The following is a 25,843-nucleotide window of genomic DNA, read 5'->3' as shown; positions in this document are numbered from 1 at the left end:
TCTTTCGGAAATGCCTGCGTCAAATGTGGAGTCTAAGGTGTAATTGTGTGCTTCTGTCCTGACCTCATAATTGCATTGTCACCAAAACCACAGTGGAAAATGAAACAGCGCAGTATAGAAGCATTAAGTTCCTTGGGGTCATGCAAGGTAGTAATCTGGCAGGCGTGCATGTCAGAGCAGGTCAGTGTGCATGCTGCCGTTACGATGAGATGCAGTCTGACTCAGTATCTGTGGCCTTCTGCCTGTTGCTTCTTTCTGTTGCTGAGAAGGGATAAATGACTTCCAGCCTCGGGGTGAAAGCCCAACCTTTGAGAACATATAAATAATCTACGTCTGCTGTCTGTATAGGCCCAAAAATGTGTGGTTGTATTGTGAGGACAACCACGTAGATGCACTTTGGTCTTTGAATATAAATAGGTTACAAAGGATAATGTCTGTGCCAGAGCACACTAATTGGTCTTTGTGCATTTACTGCTTTTGTGTCACTGGAGATAAATCACTCCATTTTCTTTTTTAGAAAATGGAGCCGTAATTGACTTGAAGACGTGTTGACGATTTTATGTCCACGTGTCTTGAAACAGAAAAGGAGTCAGACTACCATACCTTCTTTTTATTTGGTAGTCACTCTTGTCATCAGTAAATCATTGTTTTTAGTTCATCTCTTTTAGGCACATAAATGGCAAGTGTGGTTGAATAATAAATGGAAGATTTTAATGACACATTTTTTTGTTTAGCTTTTTTTGTTCTCTTGATTGTTTACTGGATATTGTTGTGTCTGTCTATTTAGTATTTCTCCACAATTCATCTCTGACCTTTCTGTGGCCTTTTGTTGAGCATTAAAGTTTATGATGGTACCACACTCCTCACATCTTGACATTCAGAATGGAGAGTTAATACACTTATCATTTTTTCCCAAATGTTTACCAGTTCAGATGCTACCCAACTATGTTTTTGGTGTGTAAACTAAAACTAAAATTATTAATTGAAATACAGATAAAATAAAATAAAATATAAATATATAAAAAAAAAAAAAAAGATAAATGTTGCCTTTGTGATGTTGAAGTTGTTTTAGTACTAAGATTACTAAAAGTGAAAAAAGAGAAAAAAACGAATAAAAATGAGCAAAAGCACATAACAAAATTACTAAAATTAAAATGTAAACTAAAAATAAAAAAATTTAAGCTAATTCAAAATATTAATAAATAATGCTAAAATAACATAGGGTTAAATTATTCAGACAAAACTACTGTCTTTTGTGAAGTGCTTGATGATTCTGTTTAACCTCTTCTTTGATCATTTTGTGTTGTCTTGTAGATCAGGAGTTCTGGGCACAGTGTAACCCCTCAGTCTGCTGTAGGGGAGCCGGGGGAGCATCTCTCTTTGGCCTCCCTTGAGTCTTTGGAGGCCATGTCGGAGGGAGAAGCCCCCTCCGCCTTCACCCGAGGCATCCGCTCCCGAGCGAGCCTCCCCGTGGTCAAGTCAAATAACCAGACCAAGGACAGGTCATTAGGTAAAGTACTCACTCGCTGTTTTTGAGTTTTTAACTCATGGGTGTGATTTTGATTTATTTGTCCTTCGCACATTATATTTTATAGTAATATTAATGAGGTTACAAATCAAGTTTGTCAAAATTAAGGCAGGGTTGATGTTAGTCAGATAATTAAGAGAATTTTTGTTGCACATTTAAAGGGATGGATGATCTATATATCCTTGTTGTTATTTTAAACACAATATTTGAATATTATAATTGAATTCTTACTTAAACACTTTACATATTTCTTTGTTAAACAGTGTGTAATAATATAAATTCTAACACATTGTGAGAAACTGCAAACCTTTGAACATGTCAGATCAAATGTTGACGCCATTTCTAAATTCTTTGCTATTTTGCCAGCTGGCCTATTGCAGCATTTTTTCTTTTGTTTTTCAAAAAGCAAGAATTTCATGAATAGTAGATACCAGTGTAGTGTACAAATTATATATAAATACATGCATACAACAGTTTCAAATTGACTTTTAGGATTTCACTTAAAGACATTTTGGAAACTTTCTTGAGGTGAATGTGCAAAAACTGGGCATTCTTTCACTTTAATTGGTAAATTTATTAATGTAGATATTCTTTATTTTTAATAAAACCTCTATATCTGTTCACGCAATGTTTAAACATCTGGTTTGTTACAGCTAGAGAGCAAATGGTACATTTTGCTGCAGATATCTCAAATCAGATTTGGGCTGTCTCAAGAGAATCATTTAATAGAGGGTCTGGGACAGAATGCAGTTGTCACCATTGTTAGCCTATATGCTCTACTGTATGCATTTAAGATATATTTACACAGCTTTTAGTCATTCCGTACTTAATTAATCTCCAAAGTACTGCAGAAATCTTAAGGTTTACACATTGTGCTAGTATTAATCTCTTATATTTGCTTTGTATTTAGGTGTCCTCTACCTGCAGTATGGAGAAGAGACCAAACAGATCCGAATGCCCAATGAGGTGACGGGTGCAGACACCATTAAGGCTCTGTTTGTCAGTGCCTTCCCTCAGCACCTCACTATGAAGACACTGGAGTCCCCCAGCGTGGCTGTATACATCAAAGATGACATGAGGAATATGTACTATGAGTTGACTGATATCAGGTGTGTGTCTCTTGTCATTGTAAGACGTTATTTTGCATGAATTTAAAAAGTGTAACATACAATGTACAAAATTTTTGATTGTTAAATATCACGAAAATATCACAGCCTTTCCCTTTTACAGTGTGCTTGGATTTAAGTACAGAAAATTGTAGGCAGTGCTTGATTTTAAGTGCATTCAAACTGTTGGGTGACTCCCTTTTCCACACCCTGCTCTTCGCTGGCCTGCGGCTTCCTAACAAGTCAGCAGGAATGGAAAGCGAGCATGATCGATCTGTTTTTCTTTGTGAGTGTGAGTGTGTGTGTGTTTGTGTTATTCGGCACAGGATGGGCTTGGTTTTTTAACAAGCGTTATAGTTATGAGGTAGGAGCTTGTGTTGACACGCTTCTAACCTTTGTGTCGCTGTGAGCTGCAGCTCATTGTAGTAACGCTCTGTTCTGCCTCATTGAACCTGAATTTTCAAGTTTTATTTACACCACAACACTTTCGAGACATCAAGAAAGAAATAAAGTCAAAGTAAAGTCGTGACGTATTGTCAAGTATGGTGACCCATACTCGAAATTGGTGCTCTGCGTTTAACCCATCCAAGTGCACACACACAGCAGTGAGTAGTGAACAAATGCGCACACATACACACACACCGTGAACACACACCCGGAGCAGTGGGCAGCCATGCTGCGGCGCCCGGGGAGCAATTGGGGGTTCGGTGCCTTGCTCAAGGGCACCTCAGTCGTGGTATTGAGGGTGGAGAGAGCGCTGTACATTCACTCCCCCCACCTACAATCCCTGCTGGCCGGGGACTCGAACCCGCAACCTTTCGATTACGAGTCCGACTCTCTAACCATTAGGCCACGACTTCCCCCAAATATACACCAACATTCAAATGTTTGGGGTCAATGCATAAATATTTTATTTTTCTTATTTTTTTTAAAGGAATAATTTTATTTTGCAGGGATTGGTTAAATTGATCAGAAGTGACAATGAATATTTAAATGCTCCAAAAGTTGTATTTCACGTAAATGCTGTTCTTCTGAATTTACTATTCATCAAAAAATTACAAAAATACGAAGCAGCAGAATACATATAAAAAAATGTTTTCTTTACAGGAACATCACATCACACTCTTGCCTGAAAGTGTATCACAAAGACCCAGCCCAGGCCTTCAATCACAACGTAAGAGCCAATAATGGAGAAATTAGGGTGAGTGACAAGAATGTGACCGCAATCCCACTGAACTGTCCCAATATTATTACTCCTCATGTTCAACTCAAAAATCATTAACTCAAAAAGCTCTTTTGCTTTTCAACACCATTTGCAGCTGGTGTTGACAGGTGGCAGGACCCTCAAGGTTAAGGCTCTGCATCTGTTCTTTAGAGCTCAGAATTTGAAACAAATACTTGCCACACCCATTCATTTTGGCATTCATTTCTCCACTGTTGCGCAATTATAATATGCGATCACCTTTAGCAAAACAGGTCAGTTCTGCTGAGATCTCTACTGTATGTCAAAGGCACAATAGTATTCGCCATGCTGCGTTAAAGTGATTTGTTTGTCATCAGGAATGTAGATAATGCAGAATTATGGCAGCATCTCTGGAGACCAATGAGGCTATATATACATTTTAAAAAGCCAAACAATGCCTGTTCCTTATCTCATTATGCAACAAATGGAATTTGATTTGAGCAACAGATTTAATTGGAACCAAGCTCTAAGCATCTTGCTTTCTAATCAAACCCATCTGCTTTCCATGAATCCATGCATATAAATTTATGATATTGACCTACAAATGTACAGGAGGGTAATGTTATTCATGTTTAATATCACTTTAGCTACTAGAGTGATATTAAGTTTTGAAATGCATAATAGTGCATAAACAAATTAAAAAATATTAATTTCAGGCCAGAAATTTACTCATAGCATCCTATCTCCAACAGGATGAGTTACACATTTAGGAGCTGTTCTGCTGTGGTGTAATTTGCTTTATCTAATTATAAGCGCTTCTGGAGAAGACTGCACTGTCTCCAGCTATCTCATCCATATCTTGAGTTCAGCGGGCCATTGAGGACTGGGAAAAGTGTAATTCAAAGCCAGGGCTGAAATTCCTGGGCTGGGTGTGGAGATGAACTGAGGTCAAGCGGATGCGTCTGACCTTGTAGTTCTCAGCTCTAAGGAGAGTGCAGAAGGGACCAGCTCCTGTCTGCACCACCACACCACCCACAACACAAGCAGCCTGCTGTTTAGCTAGGCTCATGTGTTCTTCATAACAACATCTAGTGCAGAAAGCAGTATCTAGATGATACACAGCTATATCAAGAGGAAACCCACTTCAAACCCAATGCAACTAACAGGAATTTGGATTGTTTTAAATATTTTCTTGAGCAAAGTCTGTTCAGAAGAGTGAGTCTAGACTAGGGATGTGCGAAACTGCATATTTGCAAAATTGACTAATGCAGTTGGTCTGAACAACTAGTCCACTAGTAAGTCCTCTATAATTTGGCTGGCTCAGGGTTATGTCCACCTGACTCCAGTCAAGCTTTTTTAAAATAGGAAATTAATTGAAATAAAGCTGAAATAAAATACGCATATCAGAAAAAAATCTTTATAAACTTTAAAATGAGAAATGATGCCTAACTGCATACTAACTGACTTAAAATACATGATGAAGCACTAAAATTACTTAGTATGATATTAAAAACAAAAAAATAATGAGAAATTTTATATTTAATCTAAATTTAAAATGAAAGCTGAAAATATGAAAATAAAAGCTATTTCAAAATATAATTTAACACTATAAATAGTATATAAATAATACTAAAGTAACATGGATAGATATTCTACAAAAAAAAGTGCTAAATAGCCATGTCTTTTTATTGCACATAACTGTCATAGTTTTGCATACAGGGTTACCACATTCGTGGAATAACTGGAAATATCAGCGGATTTTAAAAATAGTGATTATTAAGTGCTGGAAAATAGCTCCATTTCAAATAGAAAATAACTCATTCGGAGAAGGAAGTGTCTATACACGTTCCATTTTCCTGTCCTTCACAGCTGGAATTGCCAACCTGCCACTCCCATTTTATCTCTACACAGTGTGTTTGCATGTCAATTTGAGTTCATGGGACAATAAGGTCTGTGCAAAACACTGTGCTCCGTCCACGTGTTGTGGTATTGGGAAACACTTTTCCCACCTAAACCAAATTTTAGATTAGTGGGATGATAGGAACTAGAAAAACAAATGGATGTGTTAAACAAGTCCTCTGAGAGTGTGAGAAAGCAAACATGCACAGACACGTTTGTTGATGCGATGCACTTATTTTGAAGGATTGCAAAAATGGACCCATTTTCTCTAATGTTTGGGCCCGATGATATATTGGCCTTTCATTTTAGCTGTTTATCAACGCTGTAAATCTGTTGAACGTTTAAGCTTGTCCTTCAGACACACAATTTATAGACCCATGTACAGTGGTGCTCTGTGAATTCGCATTCCCAGGTGCTTTGCATCACTTCTGACATGTGGCAAGCTAAAGGTCCTAGACTTTTGTGTTTAAACATGCATGTTTGTAGTACATTTGGTTCCTGTGGTCGCATGAGAAATATTAAGCTAATTTTATGGAGGTCTTTGTGTACCCATTGAAAGAAGACACCTATTTTGAGCTTAGATAATACAATAAAGAAACGATGGCTGCACCTGTTTATACATGCCTGACTCAGTTTGGGTTGTCCTTCGTGAGAACTTGGTCTATGTCTAACAGCAAACTTCTTTAAAGAAATCTTTAAGAAGCAATGACAGACAGACTTAACTCTTAGGTATTTCATTTGAAGCAGCTTGTCATTCATTGTCTTGTCATTCATTTGATACAGTTTTCAGGATATAAGCATTCAGCCAAATCATCAACCAGATACATTAAGAGCAATTATAATTTTCTTGGTTCGTCTTATTAATGTGGTCTGAAACTAGACCTGAGGTTATAAGGACATGTTTGGAGAATGTTGTTCATCTTTAAGCTAATGCAGAGGGAGTTGGTGCTCTGAATGGCGGATAATTCACCTGCACGCACACTCTGTCTGTGGGCATTATTATTAAACGCTTAAGCATGACCACTGTACAAAGACAGGTCTGGGCAGGGCTATTGTCTGTGCTTTTGCACTGGTTCTGTCTTTTTGTTCATATCTGTGCACTTGTCTAAACATAAATCATATCAACACAGTCATACAATACAATTTTTGTTTTTAGTGTCCTGCTTTGAAAACTTCTCTGTGAAGATTAATAATTTTCATGACATACTGTATATGTAATAAAAAGCTCCTTTTCGTTAAATTCAAGGATCCTTTTCATATCCATTGACCTTCTTTGAGAGTTGTTTACCAGCAGTTTGAACTGAATTGAACAACATGGTCACGGACAGCAAGAGGAAACAAAAAAAAGCAATGCAATCTAAATAAGAAAATGCAACTAACCATATAATCTTGTACAGTTAGAGCAAAATGCATAGCTTATCAGCTTTTAAAAGTGAGGGGAATGTTTTATATACATTTTGTTACTGGTATCAAAGGTTGTGGGAACAGTTAAACTCTACACTACAGTATTTTGGCACAAATAAATCTGTTACTTGGTTGAAACTAGCCAAACTAGACTGATTCCAAAACTGAGCAAAAGCATGCAAAAAGCCATGAGCAGTAGTACAAATCTAAGATAATACAATCATATAAATAATAAGATAAAAAAGCACCAACCATGATGTCTTTTATGCAGTGAATAAATATATTAGTCATGCACCAAAATTTCAGAAAACAATAATGTTTGAAGTTTCCATTTCAGCCGAAATATTGTAGTTTTGGCGGGCCTAAACCATTAATCAAAATTTACCAAGGACACATTTTGAGCATGTTATGGTCAATTTTGAGCACAAAACATTGATAAGCTACAACAGGCGAACATGTCAGCAGTGTGAATGCAAATATTATGCAAGAGTTGCAATATATAAAAATTGTTGCCAAAGAACTTCCCTACGACTGGTTTCATTTATCAACAGAGGAAATGATACCCAGAACATCAGTTACCCAACTGCCCAAATTTAATAACCCAAACTTTATTTTCAGTTTCAGTTTTCAGCTAAATGAAAACTTTAATTTTGGTTTTGGTAAAAAAAAAAAAAAATGTTTAAATCATTTTGGTGCTTCACTTCACATGTTAAAAAGAAACTGAAAGCACAAATAAATAAATTGTAAGCCTAATGAAATTTATACTTAATTTTAGTATTAAATAATAATACATTTTATTGTTTGATTTTAAGGATATTTTTAATGGTACTTTTTGCTTTTTTTTACTTTTTGGTTGCCACTTGATGTAGCAAAACCAGTTGATAACCTTTACTTTACACTTTTTCTTTCTCGCAAGTGTTACATACCCTCCAAACATATTTTATTTAAATTATTTATGTATATTGCATTATAAAAGTAGATGTAACACTTATCAATTCATTGTTACACCATGCATTTTAAATTTGGTTAAAATTATTCACGGCAAGATCTATTGTATTACAAAGCACATTATTAATAATTATAATGCATTGTACCCTTTAGTAACCCTTTATAGTGCATTATACACAAAGGCTTTAAGTAAAGTCTTACCACCTGTTTTTTTTAACCCAAATTCTCTCTGATAAGCTTTTTCGTTCTATCCCTAGATCACAAGAGAGCGGCTCTACAGCGGCAGACAGCAGCCGGGAGGCCAAAGCCCAGTGCACACTCTGCCTCACAGTCCCATACATTCAGTCCAGGGCTCCATGTCTCCTCCTACACCTCGCTCCATGCCCTCATCTCCTTCCAGGATCCCTTTCGGCCACTCTGTTGCCATGCCCGGTGGTGCCACCTTACCCAGGGACCGTATGTCCAACGCGGCCCCAAGTCGCTCTATCACACCCTGCTCCAGTGCCATCCTGGAGCGACGGGACGTGAGACCAGATGAGGATCTGAGCAGCAAGAGCATTCCTTTGTATTCAGAAGCGTACGCTTCGCCTGAGGCCAGGCTCAGCGTCTCCTCATCGCAAGGCAGCCATACTGGAGACGTCCCGGATGGGGCGGCGTACATCCAGCACCGCGCCTCTGTCAAGTCTCTAGGTGCGTACGCAGATGGCCAGGATCTGCAGCACTCCCTCTACAGACAGAAATCTCGCAAGTTCAGTGAGAGTCAACTCGCCAGCATGGCCTCCAAAACACCGCCTGCTTCTCCTCACATGGTCAGTGAGGTCAGAATGATTGACGTGCTCCCAGGCCAGAACTCCCACATGCCCTCACAAGGTGTGGCAGTGGAAAGAGCATCATCTGTGCGGAGATCTTTTCGCAACGACAGTAATGGGGCCGTGGAGGTGGCGACCAGGGTGAGAGGCAATGTGGTCTCCCCTGTTTTTGCCGACCTTCCGCCCAGTCACGGAGAGAGGCCGTTTCAAGGACACGTGGCAGCCGGAGATCCTCAGAGGTGAGACTTTTTCAATTCCCTGCAGCTTTGTGAGACAACACAAAATGTGTTTTAGACACATGGTGCTCATGTGTACGTATATTCTATTCTTTTCGATTATATTAAGAGAAGGATACGGTGATGATACTTCCCTTTCTCTTTCGTCTGATGTTGTTATTTGTTCAAATAATGTATGAGTAATCAAGGGCTGATGGGGAAAATAACAGAATAGTCATGTTGTGCAATTGAGAAAAGGGTAAGAGTTCCTCTGGGCAAAGCCCAAAATTTATATATATACTGCAATGCCTTGAATATCAAAGTTCATCACAGTTTTGCCCTCAGGAACAGAGAAAGGCAATATATTTTGCTGGTTCCCTCTTTAGCATTGTTTAATTCTCCTTATAGTTGCACTTGAACAGCATGTGTATTCATTTATGAAATGATCTCTTTATTGAAGTGAGTCATGTGACCTTTGTTTTGCAGTGAAAGAATAAAGGCAATGGAGCAGAAGATAGCCAGTCTTACTGGACTCGTTCAACACGCTCTTATGAAAGGGCCAAATACAAATGCCAAAGAGACTTCCAGGTGGATGTTTTGATTCATAAATAGCATGCATCTAAATTGTATTAGTATAATGTGAAGAAGAAAACAGTAAGATGAAGACTTAACGTTTTGTCTTTCTCTATAGTGAGAAACTGGTAAAGATGGGGTCTCCGGCACAGAATGGTGGTCAGTAAACGTTCAGTTATTGATTATAATGATGCTTCATTTATCATAACATTTTTTTATGAATCATGGTTCTGAATTGAATCATATTTGTGTTGTTACCAGAGCAATAATGTCATAAATTGGTGTTTTTGTACAGGCGTCTGTACTGTAACGTCATCTAAAGACCCGGTTGTGCAGAGAGACTGTATTTCAGCACAGGTTCAGCCTCCTGTTAGAGACCCTGCTATATTCTCAATCCTCTCCACCTTCAGGAGAAATGTCTCTGACCTCAGACTGCAGCTCCATCAACTCAAACAGATGCAGGTACATGTGAAATTCAAATTGAAACAAGGTTCTGTCCAGGGCATCTGCTCTTTTTAAATGCTTGTCCTAAAATTAGTGCTGTCAAACGATTAATCGCATCCAAAATAAAAGTTTTTGTTTACATAATATATGTATGTGTGCTGTGTATATTTATTATGTACATATAAATACACACATGCATGTATATATTTCAGAAGAATATGTTATGTTTATATATAAAATATATTTATTTATAATATAAATTATACAAATATAAATGTAGACATTTACCACATACATATATTATGCAAACAAAGACTCTTATTTTGTATGTGATTAATCACAATTAATCATTTGACAGCACTACCTAAAATATTATAATGTCTTATAACAATATAGATATTAGGGCTGTCAGTCAAATAAAAAAGTATTTTGCAATAGTTATGCAATAATTCAGTAGTGAAGCAACTACCTTCACATATTTCACTTCTGAATAATACACTACTGTTCAAAAGTTTGGGTCACTAAGATTTAAAAACAAGAAGTAAAGAAAAGGAAATTAATACTTCTATTAATATCATAAATATTAATAAATATGATAATATCTATCATAAACAATCCATTAAACTGATCAAAGTAAAGTCATTTATTACTATTATTTTTAAAAATCGGTTTCAAGCAAATACTGTTCTTTTGAATCCTGAAAAGAATAATCTCTGTTTTCAACATTGATAATAACAATAAAACAAATGTTTCTTGAGCACTAAATTGGCATATTAGAATGATTTCTGAAGAATCATGTGACACTGAAGACTTCAACTTTGTCATCACAGGAATAAATTACATTTAAAATGTATTAAAATAGGAAAGTTCTTTTATATTTTAATGATACTAAACAGGATTACTCTTTACAGTATTTTTTATCAAATAAATGCAGAATTGGTGAGCATTTTTCAAAAGATAATTTTTGAAAAAACATTAATAACTCTTACCCAACAATTTGAATGGTAATATATAAACACAAACACATAATATATAATGATAGTAATGTGGTGTAGTGTTATAATATACACAGTTGGTCAGAAAACAAGTGTGCTGATAGAGCTTTGTCTTGCATGTACAGCTCCAAAACCAGGATGCCATGAGGCAGATGCTGCGACAGGCAGAGCACGAGATCTCAGAGAGGTTTTCAGACACTCTGCTGCACCTTGAGGACCCTGTTCATAGACAACGAGTCCAGGTGGAAGAAGAAAGACACAGATATCTGGGCATGGAGGAGACGGTTCTCATGCAGCTCGGGTAAGACAGTAAGGCAGCATAATTTGTATTTGACTACTGATCCTGTTAAGACATTGACATGAATTACCCATGAAGAATTCATTATGGACTGGTCATCTGTAGAATGTGAGAGATCTAGAGGGGAAAATCAGCGCACTGATTAGCTGCTGGAAACAAGCCAGATTTGATGCTGATTAACTGCTCACGTCTAATCAAAGCTGAATTCTCCCTGATCCCCCATACTAATTAATTATAATACCATGTCTCCAGTCATTGCTGAATGCACACTTTAATAAACAAAGATCAATGTAGGTTTTTAATAGATGTGAGCAGAGGGGATTTTTACATCGTTAGTGCTGTATTGAGTATTTTTCTAAAACCCTGGTGTAAACCTTGATTAAGTAAAACTAGTCATACCTTCATTGGGTGGAGATGTGTGTGATTGCATGAAACAACGCAGTGAATAGTCCACTGTCCTAACCTGTCTCAGAAGAATAAGGCTTGTGAAAGTTTCTACGTGTTTCCTGTCACGGGGAATGTGTGCTATCCTGAGGGGGAAATATAAGTCAGATTTCTTCAGAAATTAATCTGTGTTTAGTCACAATGTGCATGAAACCAGTGTTGTTATTCAGTTGGTAACTAAAAGCAAGAAAATCACTTAAGCTATGAAAAATGTATGTGTTCACTGAAAAAAGGACTGAAACTTAATATTAGATTAAAAAAGTAAAACTAAAATCTTGAATGAAAATTAAGAATGTTGCTTTAGCACCTAACTGAAATTAAATATATGACTAAAACTGAAATAAAAATAAATGAAAGCTAAATATAAATATTTCAATAATTGTAATAATGACTAACAGTTAATAAAATGAAAGCTAAAAATAAAAGCTAATTCAAAATATGAATACATACTATATTAGTAAATAAATAATACTAAAATTACACTGCATTAAATATACAAAGCATTTTATTCCAGTGACCAACAGATATCTATTCATAGAGATAATAACAACCAAGAAATGTTGTTACTGCCTTATGTTAGATTGTGCTATGGTGAGAAAGAAAACAAAAAGCAGGACTTGACATTGTGCATGGGAAAACCCTTAAGACACCCCTCAGGTAAATTACACAAAACACAAACTATTTCCCACAGGGATGATGTTAAACCATGATCTCAGAGCATGTGTACTGGCTTGCAGATCCCTGCGTAGCTGGCCCTGCTAAAGGCTTTTATATGCAGGTACAACTCATGATGACCAGCTTCAACAATTTACACTTTATAAACATTTCAAGATGAATGAAGTCAGAAAATCTGAGAAAGACGTAAGTTACGATGATCATCTGAAAGTATTTGGCTGAGGGCAGACTTTTGTTGCCAAATTTGCTTACACAACCAAACTTCTCTGTATGTGAACTGCCAATCAACAAACAAGACTAAATCATGTTAAACAGGTTTCAGCCTTTAGCCGTCAAGACTTACAGTCAAGACTTGCTTATTGCATAGTATTAAGTGTCGCTAAATGCTGGATTAAATACGATTTAAATATATATAAACAGTGGCGTCCAAATGTCTGAGACTACATTGGAAATATGGGAGTTTTTTTCCACTTACATGTACACCTGGAAATTATTATTTTTTTTTTCAGTTCAGTTTACATTGTAGAGTGCATGCAGCTTGAGCAAAAAAAGCAAAGAAAAATACTTGTTTTATAGCATTAAAGTGACAGTTGCGCTAATAAATGACACATCCTTGTAACAATGTCACAGAGAGCTGGAAAACTATGTGGAGATGCTCAAGAAAGAATCCACCTGTGCCATTAGCAATCGACCAGTCACTCTGAAGGATGTGGAGGAAGGGGCGGTCAACTTACGGAAAGTAGGAGAAGCTTTGGCCACACTCAAAGGTGATTGCATTTGTATTTATCCTCCATGTGGACTTAATTTCTTAATTATTATACACTACCGTTCAAAAGTTTAGGATTAGTTGTTTTTTTAAAGATCCTTTTATTCAGCAAGGATGCCTTAAATTGATTAAAAGTGACACTGTAATGTTTCAAAAACTATATTTTAAATAAATTCTGATCTTTTTGAACTTCTTAAAGGGGTCATATGATGCGATTTCATGTTTTCCTTTGTCTTTGTAGTGTTACAAGCTGTTTGTGCATAGATAAGATCTGTAAAGTTGCAAAGATTAAAGTCTCAAACCCAAAGAGATATTCTTTATAAATGTTAAGACTCTGCCACGCCCCCCTAAAGGGAAGGTTTGCAGAACACTGCCCAAATGTATACGCAATGAAAGAAGGCGTAACTTGTTCTCGCTGTAGTATTTTTGTTGCCACCGCCATGTCCTGGAGACGCTGTGTTTTCGTTCTGACAGATATTTCGATATTTAAAGAATTTGCTACTGACTATTCAAATGTGAGTTTTGAGCAGTGTAGTGCTTGTTTGGCGTTTCCACGATCATAAATGCAGACATGATGTTATGTTTACACGGCGAGGTGCAACTCTTAAAAAGCCCTTATGAGTCATTATAATAAGTAATTATGTCCTCACTCAATGCAACAAATGCCTCGAGTCGTTTATAGTGGGTTTTATTGTTTTAGTCTTGTCGCGCTGGGACACGGCATCACAACATGGTAAGGGGCGTAACATTTCCGTCACACGCTTGAGATATTCGGCCAATCACAATGCACTGGATAGCTGGCCAATCAGTGCACACCTCGCTTCTCAGAACGATGAGCTTTGTAAAAAATCGTCACGTTTCAGAAAGGCGGAGCATAGAGGAGCAACAATAATGTACAGTATGTGGAAAATAATGTGTTTTTTGAACCTTGAACCACATGAACACATTGCATTACACCAAATACACAAAATAATGTTATTTTTAGCAACGTCATATGACCCTTTAATAATCAAAAAATCCTAAAAGAAAAAAAAAGAGGTTTCTTTCAAAAATGTAAAGAAAATAATAAAAAAAACAAAAAACTTAAACTACGCAAACAGTGTAGATCTTTCTCTTGAATAATAATCAATTGCATCTTTTCAGGAGAGTTCCCAGCCCTGCAGATGAAAATGCGTGCCGTGTTGAGGGTGGAGGTGGAGGCGGTGCGCTTCCTTAAGGAGGAGCCTCACAAAATGGACAGCATGCTAAAGAGAGTCAAAGCTCTGACTGACACTCTCAGTGGACTGAGAAGGTAAAACTCATGTACCATTTGAAATATTAAATTCCTTCAGAGCTTTGGCAGGTTCATTGTTAGGGTTTCTGTTTGTTGTAGATACTCCACTGAAAGCCACAACCATACTTGTGACCCGCTACCAGCTGCTTCAGTTTCCTTTGTGGAGGAGTACAGATCTCCAAAACCTGTTTGTGAGTCCCCCACCCCACAACCAAGATCACCTGCCAAAGTTAGCTGCTCGGAGCCTGTGCCATCTTCTCCAGTCACTGTGCACCGCATTCAGACGGCTCCCATCAGCATACACCACCCCAGTCCCCCGCTCACACCCACCCATGGCAGGGACTCCCCCACTGTGGCGAAGATCAGTCCCAGGAGCAGAGAAAACAGCCCTGCCCTGCAAAAGAGAGCAGTTCCGCAGGGCCAGGAAACTGTGCCAGCAACCGCTGCCATCAGAACAACTGGATCCTCCTCACCAGAGGAGATCTCTGTCAACACAAGCAGGCCCATGCCTGAAGAGGTGTGGTTCAATTGTGACTTTCACTTTTGATTGATTAAGATTCATGGATTGGCATCAACACAAGAATGTCTTATTTCTGTAACTCTGTTTATCTGCACACTCTTAAAAATAAATGTTCTTTATTGGCATTGATGGTTCAATGAAGAACCTTTAACAAGGTTCAAAAAATGGTTCTTTTAAGAACTGTTCACTGAAAGGTTCTTTCAGAAATCAAAAATGGTTCTTCTATGGAATCAATGCAAAAATCCCCTTTTGGAATCTTTATAGGAACTTCCTCTAAATATACTATTACTATTAATATATATATATATATATATATATATATATATATATATACTATATTAGCTAAATTTAGCTAACAAAAATAGGTCAATTCTCTCTCAAATATACTTAAATTAGCTCAATTTTGCTGACAAGAAAAGTTCACTTTTCTCTCACACAAAACAATGTAGCTTTCTGTTGGTTAGCATCAAGTGGCTATCCTGAAAAGTAGTCAAATCTGCATGAAGAACTTTTTCACCCTCACACAAAACTCCCCTATTGTGCCGATTCCTATTGAAATGACTCGGTTTTGCCCACAAAATTTAGCAGAACATTGGTAAATGTGACCTAATAATTGTTTCCAACAAACTAACTTCAGTCGGGTCCTCCACAGGTTTCAAAACGGGCAGTAGAGGAGGACAAGGTTCATTCTACTGGATTAGAAGCGGAAAAGGAAATGGAAAGGATCCTTCAGCAGACCCAGGCCAGACTTATGAAGGCCATACCTGACCTGGAAGTGAGCAAACAGGGGGACAGCGCCCCCTCCCAATCACCCAGCACCTTGCCTGATGAGGTGGACTCTCCACTTCCAGTGTCTCCTCTCCCTGGTATGCATGTTCACTCATATGAACCTGCATATAAACAATTCATTCAGATTGTAGGATATATATAAAACACTAAACTGGGATCTGGCTGAATGACATATAAGAGTGTCACATCTTAGAGATGTGTTCTTTGTATTCAAGTTGGCTTCATATATTTTTTGTTTGTTTTTAAAAAACAAACAAACAAAAATCATGCTCAAGAAAAGTTTAAATGTAATGGCTTTTGAATGAATGTAATGAAATTTGAAACTTGAGCAAAATCACAGCTTCGAATCCAAAATATGTCTTTTGTGTGGTTTGTGTAGTTTTTTTCTGTGAAAAATAATAGCTCTATGGTTTAACATTTGAGAGTCATTAATATTATCAGCATTGTTTTACTGTTGTTCTGTAAAATAAATGTATATTATTATTATTATTATTATTATTATTAAATACTAAATTATTTATTTTAAAACAGAATTGTATTAATGCTTTAGAAAAATATTTCACACTGAATGGGTACCAAAAAATAAAATAAAAAACAACAGGGTGAATGTGAACTGAGACAGGGCAAAAGAAACCCACTGGGATGGGGGCTCACATCTTTGTCAGCTTTTTCACCCCTGATGAGTTCGCATCCCCGTAAAAGTAAAAAAATTAAAACTCATGCTTTGCAAAAAATAAATACGCTTTTTTAAATTGTTAATTCATAAATATTTTTAAGTTTTGGGGTCACACTACATTACAACCTGAACTATTATATGATATTTTTATTATATGAAATTTAATATTTCAGAAGCCTTGACACAGTCATTAAAGGCTGCAGGGGTTCTTTCTATCATTTCCTGTTTTATGTTTTTTCTGCATGCTGGTTTGATCACGTTATGTTTAGTTTTTTGTCTGACAGAAGTTGTTTTTTTTATATATATATTACAGCACGCCTTTTTGTTTTATTAATAAACCCGGATTAGCTGGTTCAGATGTTTTTGATTACAGTTGGATCTAACCTCTGGAGGATTTAATATGGAGGCACTCTTTATCCAACTTCAAACAGAAGCCGCACCACAGGATGGACCCAAAGCAGATAAACGAGTCCAGACCAGTTTGGAGAGGCCACAGAGGCCGACCATAGAGAAGCCCCACAGGGCCAGTGTTGACAGAGTACAGCCCAACCCTGAAACGGCCAGCAAATCTCCTCCCCCTCCCCCTCCACGCAGATTCTACCCCTCTGGAAATGGACTCACCACTGGACGTTCAGGAGAGGTGATCTACACCACCCGGAAAGAGTCCACGAGCGCACAGGTGCTTGAATCATGCTTGTTCAGCTTCCTCTAATTAAGATCACACACCATTACTCATTTGACTTAGGTCTTGCTGAGCCGCATTCCCAGACAACATGACAATTGTCATTACTATTATTTGAAAACAACGCATCTATCGTACAGTGTACCTACTACAAATTTAATTTAATTAGAAATTTAATTGTGCTATATTTTGCCTGGGTGTGCCATGCGCTTCACATTGTGTCCTTGTTTTTGTGAATAATAATGACTGGAAGTCACGGTAGAGATTCCAGCTGCTTTTGTTGATTTGAAAGACATAATGGAGGGTGAGGGTCGGTCACACTCGGCTGGTTGTTTTGGTTATAGGAGGGTGAAGAGGAGGCTCCGAAGCCCAAACCCTTGCGTGTGCCCCCAGAGGTCAAGCCCAAGCCCCACACCCCTCCTCCTGTCAACACCTCCACCTTACAAGATGAAGAGGATGAAGGAAATAAGATCATGGCTGAGCTACAGGTGAGCAAACCACAATCGTCCTCACAGGAGACACTCACACAAAGACATGAACGCACACTTATTCTTTTACAAACACACAGGAAGTCTGACAAGAGGTGTTAAGGGACAAATATTGAGCCCATACGAACTTCAAACCACACCAGTGTCAACATTTACAAAAAAAGTATCAAAATGAGGGCACTATGGCTGTCTCAGACGTTTGACTTGTGCTGCCCTCTATTGTTGAGAATGGGTAGGATTTACTATAAATCTGTGTCATCATTAATTCGATTTTTTTTTTTTTCAGAATAAAATTAATAAATCAACAGCATAAAGAGGCCTCAGAAAGTGTTTGTAAACATCACACTGAAAAATGTATGAATGCCACTGTATTAGCTAACAAAATATTAAAGGAAACCAAGTGCAATTTATTTAAAAAATAGCACAAAAAAAATATATATTATGATAATGTTTGAAATTATTCAAAAAGTTAAAAAAGACAATAATCCTATAGTGTGAATAGGATTATGTATATATTGTGCAACAGAAGTATTTAATAGTGATTATATATGAATGAATGATTATACATTTACATGAATGAATATAACTGAATGAATATATGTATATGGGCTTATAGTGAAATGAAGTATATGTTTTATGATTGATATAATTATTATTCAGATTAATACATTTTTTAATTAGATTGTAAAAATGAAAAGTGAAGTTCTGAGAAAAGAAACAGCATCTTATATTTCCAGGTGCCACTTGTATCGAATGCAGTGATGTTTATATATATTATTTTTAATTTATATATATTTGCTTTTAAGTGTGTAAATACACGGCAAAAATCAACAATAATATTATATTTAGGGAACATTTCCTTATTACCTTGTCTGGATGAAGGTCTCATAATTGCACAACCACAGGACAGAAAGCTCGCCCATAAACAGCCACAGCACCTAATGCCCGTACCCTTACCCATCCTCAGGTGTTTCAGAAGTGCACAATTAAAGATTTACAGCCCAGATACATTGTTGATCTCACAACCCGTGAGCCCTCAGACAGTGAGATGGAGCCAGGGCTTTCCCTATCTTACCACACAAAGGTAACAGACGTGATGTGTGCTAACTCCCCATTGCAGTTTAACAACAGTGCTCACATGAGCAGTTAAGTCCCATAACCTCCCGCTCTACTGACACTAATACGCAACGCCCATACTGATATACTGACATACTGATGCACGTCAATGCCTGACCATAGCCCCTCATCAAGAGAGGGCATAATACATTTGAATGTGTCTAACATTGGTCTGTCACTCACACTCTACTGCTGAATGCTAATAGATACAGCTGTAGAAGATGGGGTGGGTCAGAGTGACTGGAGCGTTGGAAAGGCCATTCAGCGCTCTGACTTCTGACCTTTTCCTTTTTTAGCATTCAGAGTTCACTTTGAAAAAGGACCAGAATGTCCACCATAAAGACATATAAAGATATAATATTAATGCTTTGTAAATATAACTAAAATATGTATGTAGATAGCAAACAATACATATTTATTTATATTGTTTTATAAAAATAAATATTTGTAATATTAATAATATTCAAAAAAATAATCATTTAATACTTTTTATTAAATATATATTTTTAAGGAATATATATTATTTTAATCTCTATGTTTTAATGCACAATAAATGTATATATTTGTGTGTTTAACTTTAGTATTTATAATGTTTTTAGTCCTACAGACCAACAGTGCCAGGGTTTTCAAGAAACAGGAATAATATTTCAATATACTTGAGTGTCTATACAAAGACTAGATACAAGTCACTTTCTTCATTAAAATGTTTTGTTTAAAAATAAACAAAAAAAGATTAAGCATGTGTTTTCCAACAACCTCTATCACCATCAAACATCTTTGCATGGAAAATGATATGCAGTTTGCTGCTCCCTCACCATAAATACATTATTTTGAAGCAATGCCTGACAACATCCAGCAGTCCTTAGTAAACTAAGGATGAAAGCTAAACTAAACTCTAGATGGCACCATTGATCTCTTTTGTAATGTTTCTCTCTGCATTGTACTGACTAGCTGGATATTAATTTGAGAATGTAAATAAAGGTATCTGTGCTAACAAACTGTCCTAGCAGACCACCTCTCACCTATCTGAAGGAGGAGCACTATCTGAAGGTAGAGAATATAGTGCAACGCCTGGTCCACATGGGGTAAATATTATTTGTTTTACTGTTTCCATTAGTTTTATGTGTGATTTTAAGAGCATGTATATACATTGCATTCACTTTGACTTTAATATGTTGTTTGAAGTCCAAAGAATTCTTGATTTCTTTGTCAGGTCATGTATTATATCGCTGGAACATCAACAACATCAAGGCAGAGCACCTCTAGGCCAGATGACCTAAAGGAACCCAAGGAAGCAACTTTTTCTCTTTCAAAGGTTGCACCTGAGAATGCTTCTGAACTTTCCCAGCAGCAAAAAATGTTAACATCAAATGACTTATCTGTAATTTCTCTTCAGTCAAGCCAATCAGTCAAAGAGGTCCAAAGCGAGCTAAATTATATTCATAAGGTGCCATCTGGCCCATTTAACTCTTTAAAGAACAGCACTGAACCTGAAAAAGGGGCATCGCTCATTAATCCCAAAGACCTCAAGACTGAATCAGTGCTGAAGTCCTTAAAGCAGGTGGTTCCCACACCTTCTGAGAAAGTTTCACCTGTTGAGGAGAAGTTAGAGCAGCAGATACTGGGTACTTCCTCTGAGCAAGTCGCACCTGTTCTAGATATGTCAATAAATGATGGACATCGCACAACCACTGTTAAAGTTACACTTGTTAGCAAGATTCCTCAAAGTGCTGAACTTCAAGTTCATTCACCAGTCCATCAGCCCTGCACTGATTCCTCATATTCAACACAACAGAATGACCATGACAATGAGCAGGATGTAACAAAGAGATCATCTGAAGATCAAGCCAGATACACTGAGGCCAGTCTAAGTCCAGACCTTCCAGGAGAAGAAGGTCCTCCTCCACCAAATAACTTTGCTTTCAGGATCACTAAAACCAAGGTACAGGCTCTATCAACTGGAGAGTACCAACAGCTGGTAAACAGTAAAGGCACAGATGTCCAAACTGTTAAAGTGGGCTCAGAACCAACCCTATCTGCCCCTGAGGACTCTGGATATGACAAGAAGCCGGTTATCATCATTTTTGATGAGCCTATGGATATCCATCAGGCCTACAAGCGGCTGTCCACCATCTTTGAGTGTGAAGAAGAGCTGGAGAGGGTGCTATCAGAGGAGAGGATAGATGAAGAGAACGAGGAGGAAGTGGAAGCCAGCTCAAAGAGTCAGGTTGGTCAGATAACACCTAGACATAATCTAGATCAGTGCAGAACTGAGAACAGGGTAAACAATCAGAGACGTAGTAGCATTCCAGTGCCTCTACAACAGCAGACGTCCTATGAGAGTCCGGCTCTTACTGTTGAGGAAGGAGACAAGACAGAATTTCCTAAAGATGTGAAAAAGAAATTCAAGTTTAAGTTCCCCAAGAAGCAGCTTGTAGCTATTGGCCAGGCTCTTCGTACGGGGACAAAAACTGGCAAAAAGACATTGCAGGTAGTTGTATACGAGGATGAAGAGGAACCAGATGGAACCGTGACGGAGCTCAAAGAAGCTAAAAGGTTTGAGATCAAGTCCCACACAGACACTGATTCTACCACCCCTAGGTCTTTATCGCAAAACCAGACCACCACATCACAAAGCACCAAAGACAGAACTGAGGAACTCCGTAAGACTACTTATCAAACACTAGACAGCCTTGAGCAGACCATTAAGCAATTAGAAAGCACCATAAGTGATATTGGGCCTACATTGGTTTCTGAAGTCTCCCGCAAGGAGGAATCGAAAACAAAGAGAATGGCCAGTGATGCAGAACCGGAGGAGGGCAGTCCCATGAAAAAGCCTGCCCCTCTGAAGCCCAAACCCCACAAGTCATCTCTGCAAAAGAGATCGAAAACACAGTCTCGATCCTCCTCAAGCACGTCCACTTCCTCCAGTTCCTCCAGTTCCTCCAGCAGTAAACAGGTCTTTCTCAACTCCTTTGCACCCTTCTGCTGGTGGCTTGGGTTTGCTTTAAAAGCCTGACTTTCTAACTAATGACTTCAATCAACTTTGAATGTGTTTCATAGGTGTCTTTGAGTGAACGCACTTGGGAACGCTCTGTTTTGAGGGCTTTGTGTGATTTCAGTGGACATGATTACGGACTTGGTGTTCTTCTATTTTAAACCACTATGTCTGCTTTCACTATTCTGACTTTCAATGAGTTTGAATCCACAAACCGTTTTTCTCGTCTTGCTCCGGCCTATTTTGGGATTAATAAAGTGCATGTACTCTGGTTCGGAAATTGGTGGTACACTTGAGCATGCTGCCTGTATCTTTCTCTCCCCAATCATGTCTACAAATGAGAAATCTTTAAAAGCTCAGTCCTCATTCTGTCATGAACTTGTCAATCGCCTCAATCCATCGCTGACATTGTTTCCTTATTGATCTTTTCAGAACTCTGGTGACTCTCCAGCTTCGAGTCGGATTTCCTCACCCAAGTCTCGCCAACAGCCAGCAGGGAGTGTGGAAAATCCCGGAAAACCTCAAAAGCTCCAGGACTCCCAGAGGCAATTCCGTCAGGTAGTTTTACTGTAGGTCAGTGTAAGGCATGAAGACACAGATGGGAAATGTCTTTGAGTAGCTTTGAGGACACACAGGGATCCAGTATGATGATCTCTCTTCCCCTACAATTCATCACAACCAACTCCTTGTGCATGTTTATCATTTACACATAGACACTTTCAAGATATGCTTCTTTTTTTCTTTTTTACCAACCCTTGTGCTCCCTGGGAATCGAACCTGTGACCTTGCTGTTGTTAGCACTATGCCCTACCAATTGAGCTATACAGGAAAACTGCATGATTGTGATTATCCAACAGTCAATCGTAAGAGCAAACACTAGGAACTACTGTGTTGGTTGGGGAGTGCTGGCTTATATTTCCATTCTTTAGATTATGAAGATATTTTGAAGAACCTGGTGCCCAAATTCCTCCTTTTAGTCCTTCTTTTCTCTCTTTACTGCTTAATGTGTGAAATAGACTGAGAGAAAAGAAACAAAATTATGCCTTTTGTTACAAGAGTAATATTTTTGTTGGTGTTGTACTGTAGAATATTTTTATGGAATATAGAGCTCTATATTTTCACGTATGTGTTATCATCCTACTTGACTTTCCATGTCTTCCGGCATCTTTGTTCGCAGGCTAGCGGGAGTGCTATGAAAGCTGGTGGGAATAGTAAACATGCTTTCCTTGCTTTGCCTGCTTCTAAGATCCCGGCTTTTATACCTAGCTCATGGAAGCATAGCTCAACCCGTGCTGCTCGTTCTAGGCTTTCTAACCAAACTTCTTCCTCTTCTTCTAAGTCCTCTATCCCATGTCTCAGCCTGAGCTGGCCCAGCTGTAGACCTGTCTCACCCTCTCAGCGGCCTGAAGGTCAAAACCTAACCCTCCCTCCGCAGACTAAAAATGGCCAGTCCTGCTCCTATTCGTACTCATCTTCATCATCCTCTAGCTCATACTCTTCCTCTTCCTCCTCTGTCTCTCCGACCTCTACTTCCTCCTCCTCGTCCCCTTCCTCTCCATCCCTCCTGTCTCCCACTGCCACGTGCCGGGGAGGTCGAGCTGTACACATGACCAGCTTCAGCAGCCGCAGGTCTCTGAAGGCCAGCAGTGGCCAAGCCGCTATCACACCAGCATCCTTTACCGGGAACATGGCATGAGCTGTCCATTTCTCTCTTTTGCTCATTCTGTTTGCACTCATTCTGGTGGTATTTAAAGGTGTAACAGAAATACTGAATTAGTTATGCCGTGTATTTGGGGTGGTGTTATTTTCTTTGTGCACTTCCACTGAAATCTGTAAGTGGTTCAGAAACTAGAGCCGCATATTAATGATTTTGTTTTGGTATATGTGAGGGATTAAACTTGACAAGTGTTGGCTTTTTTATTTTTTAGAAGTGCATTTGTTTACTTACATGAACTATATATAATATACATTGCTATTTTAGAGAAAGGAAATTAGATGAATATGATACTTTAGAGTGTTGTTTTTAAATTAGCCGTGTATAGTGGCATCCAAAAGTCTGTAGTCATGAAAACAAAACCTTCATAAAATCGTTTTGTTTTGTTTTAGGATTTCTTTAGGGTTTTTACTAAAAAATGTAGGATTCTGCTATTCTTCTTGGTCATTAGAAGCAAATGACTGGGTCACCAAAGCAAATTTGTAGCTTTGTACATATAATAAGATCTTCATGCGTCTGTCGAAGCACAAGGTGCTCTATGAATCATCTCAAATCATGCTGGAGAACATGATTATCAGGTTTCACACAAACTTTAATCGTTATACTTATAATTTTATGTAAAACATGGTGTAATAAATATTAAAAATGCAGTTTTACCAGATGTTTCAGACTTTTGGAGCCCACTCTATATCTATCAGAAATGGTTTAACAGGTTTGTGGTGATTGATTTGACAGTTTGAAAGGGATTTAACCAAATTGAATCTGAATTGTTGTTGTTGTTTGCCTCCAGTGCACTGCCAGTTATAACAATATGCAGTTTGTAGTGTTTTGCCATAAAACCAAAGTTTTGTTTTTCATTTAAAAACAAAGATGTATATACAGTAGTGCGAGTGGTTCTGTAGCCCTAGCTTTGTGTTGCTTTATTCTTGTAATTCTTCAAATAGCTCGTCAAATGCCAAATTTAAAATTGCTAATTTACATGCTAAATATTATTCTCAAAAGTATTGGCTATGAAAATAATGTTTTAAAGTGCCAAATTTAACTCCTATGCATGCGTTTCAGATATTTAACCATGGATACTGCAAAGGTCAATGCTGTAAATATTACCTCTGATTTTGTAATACTGTATAAATTGTACAAAAATTGTTTGGAAAAAAATGCTTGCCAGAGATGTTTATCAAATAAAGGGCTTCCAGTGTGCTGTAATTAATGTTTTTATTTAAATGCTGTGTATGTGAATGTGTGAAATATCTGACAAATACATATTTTAAAACAAGGATGCAGAACAGAATTCAAAGCAAATGTAAAAACATCACACCTGTCTCTCTAGCAAACATAAATCAGTTGAACCTGTTTTAAGGGCTGATTAAATCATTGAAATCTGATGATAGCGTTTCCAGTTTCTATCACTTCAATACTCAACTGCAGAGGGCAGCACTGACTTGTAGGACTTTTCAGTGAAAAGAGACATGCTGTAATAATCTAAAGCTCAATTGGAAGAATCTTTTCATATTATTGTTGATTTGTTGTAATCTTGCCTTTTTTTTTTTTTTTTGGCAGAGGTGGAATTTGTAGTGGAAAAAATATTGAATCGGTAAAAAAAAAAAAAGGCTACTGACCCGTAAAAAACCCAGCAGCTGACAATAGTTTTTTACCCCTTATATACTTTGGACGTGATGTTGCTAGAGTAGCCCATTTCATTCCAGACCTTTAAGTAACAATTTAAGAAAGGCTATATTGAGATATCAGATAAACTGAAGTGGTGATCTTAAACAAAAGTCTTTAAAAATGGGTTTCAAAAGCCATTTTAGAACTGTGCCTATGCCCCTTAGCAGTCGTTTCATTATATGAGACATGAAAGCAATTAATACCTGATTGATGTAAGAGTCATATCTATTATGTGGACAGCAAAACTCCTCTGAGACAAATGATTGGCACATCTATTAATTTGGATTTCTCCTCCGCGCTTAGATATACATTACTTTTAATGCCAAGTTCAATTCCGTCTTAAAGAATTAATTTAGCATACCTGTTCATGGTGCAGTTGATTGTTAGCTTAAAACGCCAGTTTTATTGTTGTCATTCACATACTAAGCACCATGGTATTCACTCAAGGGCTTTTATAATAAATAATAATAATTTATAAAAATTTATTTTCAAATTGTATGTTTTTTTTTTTTTTTTTTCAAATGTATAGGGATAAACAATCCCACGCCTAATTAGAGATGAAAACACTGTCTGGACAAAGGAACACTGTTTTTTTTTTTTCATTCCAGGTCCTCCTCAAATTTGTAATTAGC

The 25,843-nt window shown here is 37.6% G+C and overlaps 2 protein-coding genes across 5 annotated transcripts in view; both read left to right on the top strand.

Annotated features, from left to right (window-relative positions):
* LOC306881061 (sickle tail protein homolog) overlaps positions 1-24,919 on the top strand; it is a gene marked incomplete at its 5' end in the record, with an annotated part of 42,100 nt that extends 17,181 nt beyond the window's left edge. For 2 of the 4 annotated variants that reach the window (XM_079434957.1, XM_079434958.1), the window contains 17 exons: positions 1,315-1,510; positions 2,439-2,637; positions 3,742-3,835; positions 8,326-9,116; positions 9,579-9,680; positions 9,784-9,824; positions 9,961-10,127; positions 11,230-11,405; positions 13,152-13,288; positions 14,431-14,578; positions 14,660-15,077; positions 15,733-15,946; positions 16,977-17,224; positions 17,572-17,715; positions 19,839-19,916; positions 20,045-21,790; positions 22,262-24,919. In XM_079434957.1, the coding sequence (XP_079291083.1) occupies positions 1,315-1,510; positions 2,439-2,637; positions 3,742-3,835; positions 8,326-9,116; positions 9,579-9,680; positions 9,784-9,824; positions 9,961-10,127; positions 11,230-11,405; positions 13,152-13,288; positions 14,431-14,578; positions 14,660-15,077; positions 15,733-15,946; positions 16,977-17,224; positions 17,572-17,715; positions 19,839-19,916; positions 20,045-21,790; positions 22,262-22,402 (5,040 nt within the window). In that variant the 3' untranslated portion in view covers positions 22,403-24,919. Of the gene's footprint in view, positions 1-1,314; positions 1,511-2,438; positions 2,638-3,741; positions 3,836-8,325; positions 9,117-9,578; positions 9,681-9,783; positions 9,825-9,960; positions 10,128-11,229; positions 11,406-13,151; positions 13,289-14,430; positions 14,579-14,659; positions 15,078-15,732; positions 15,947-16,976; positions 17,225-17,571; positions 17,716-18,682; positions 18,800-19,838; positions 19,917-20,044; positions 21,791-22,261 lie in introns of all 4 variants that reach the window. The other 2 variants (XM_079434960.1, XM_079434959.1) reach the window with 2 other exon arrangements.
* LOC306880986 (uncharacterized protein) lies at positions 23,022-23,525 on the top strand (the record flags this gene model as incomplete). The annotated part of the gene is made up of 1 exon (XM_079434780.1): positions 23,022-23,525. One exon carries the CDS (start codon positions 23,022-23,024, stop codon positions 23,523-23,525), a length of 504 nt encoding a protein of 167 aa, XP_079290906.1.
* Positions 24,920-25,843: the final 924 nt, after the last annotated feature.

Source organism: Barbus barbus (genome assembly GCF_936440315.1).
Source record: "Barbus barbus genome assembly, chromosome: 15".
Taxonomy (NCBI): Eukaryota; Metazoa; Chordata; class Actinopteri; order Cypriniformes; family Cyprinidae; genus Barbus; species Barbus barbus.
The sequence above is the reverse complement of the archived record's forward strand: the minus strand, read 5'-3'. Positions and strand labels throughout refer to the sequence as shown.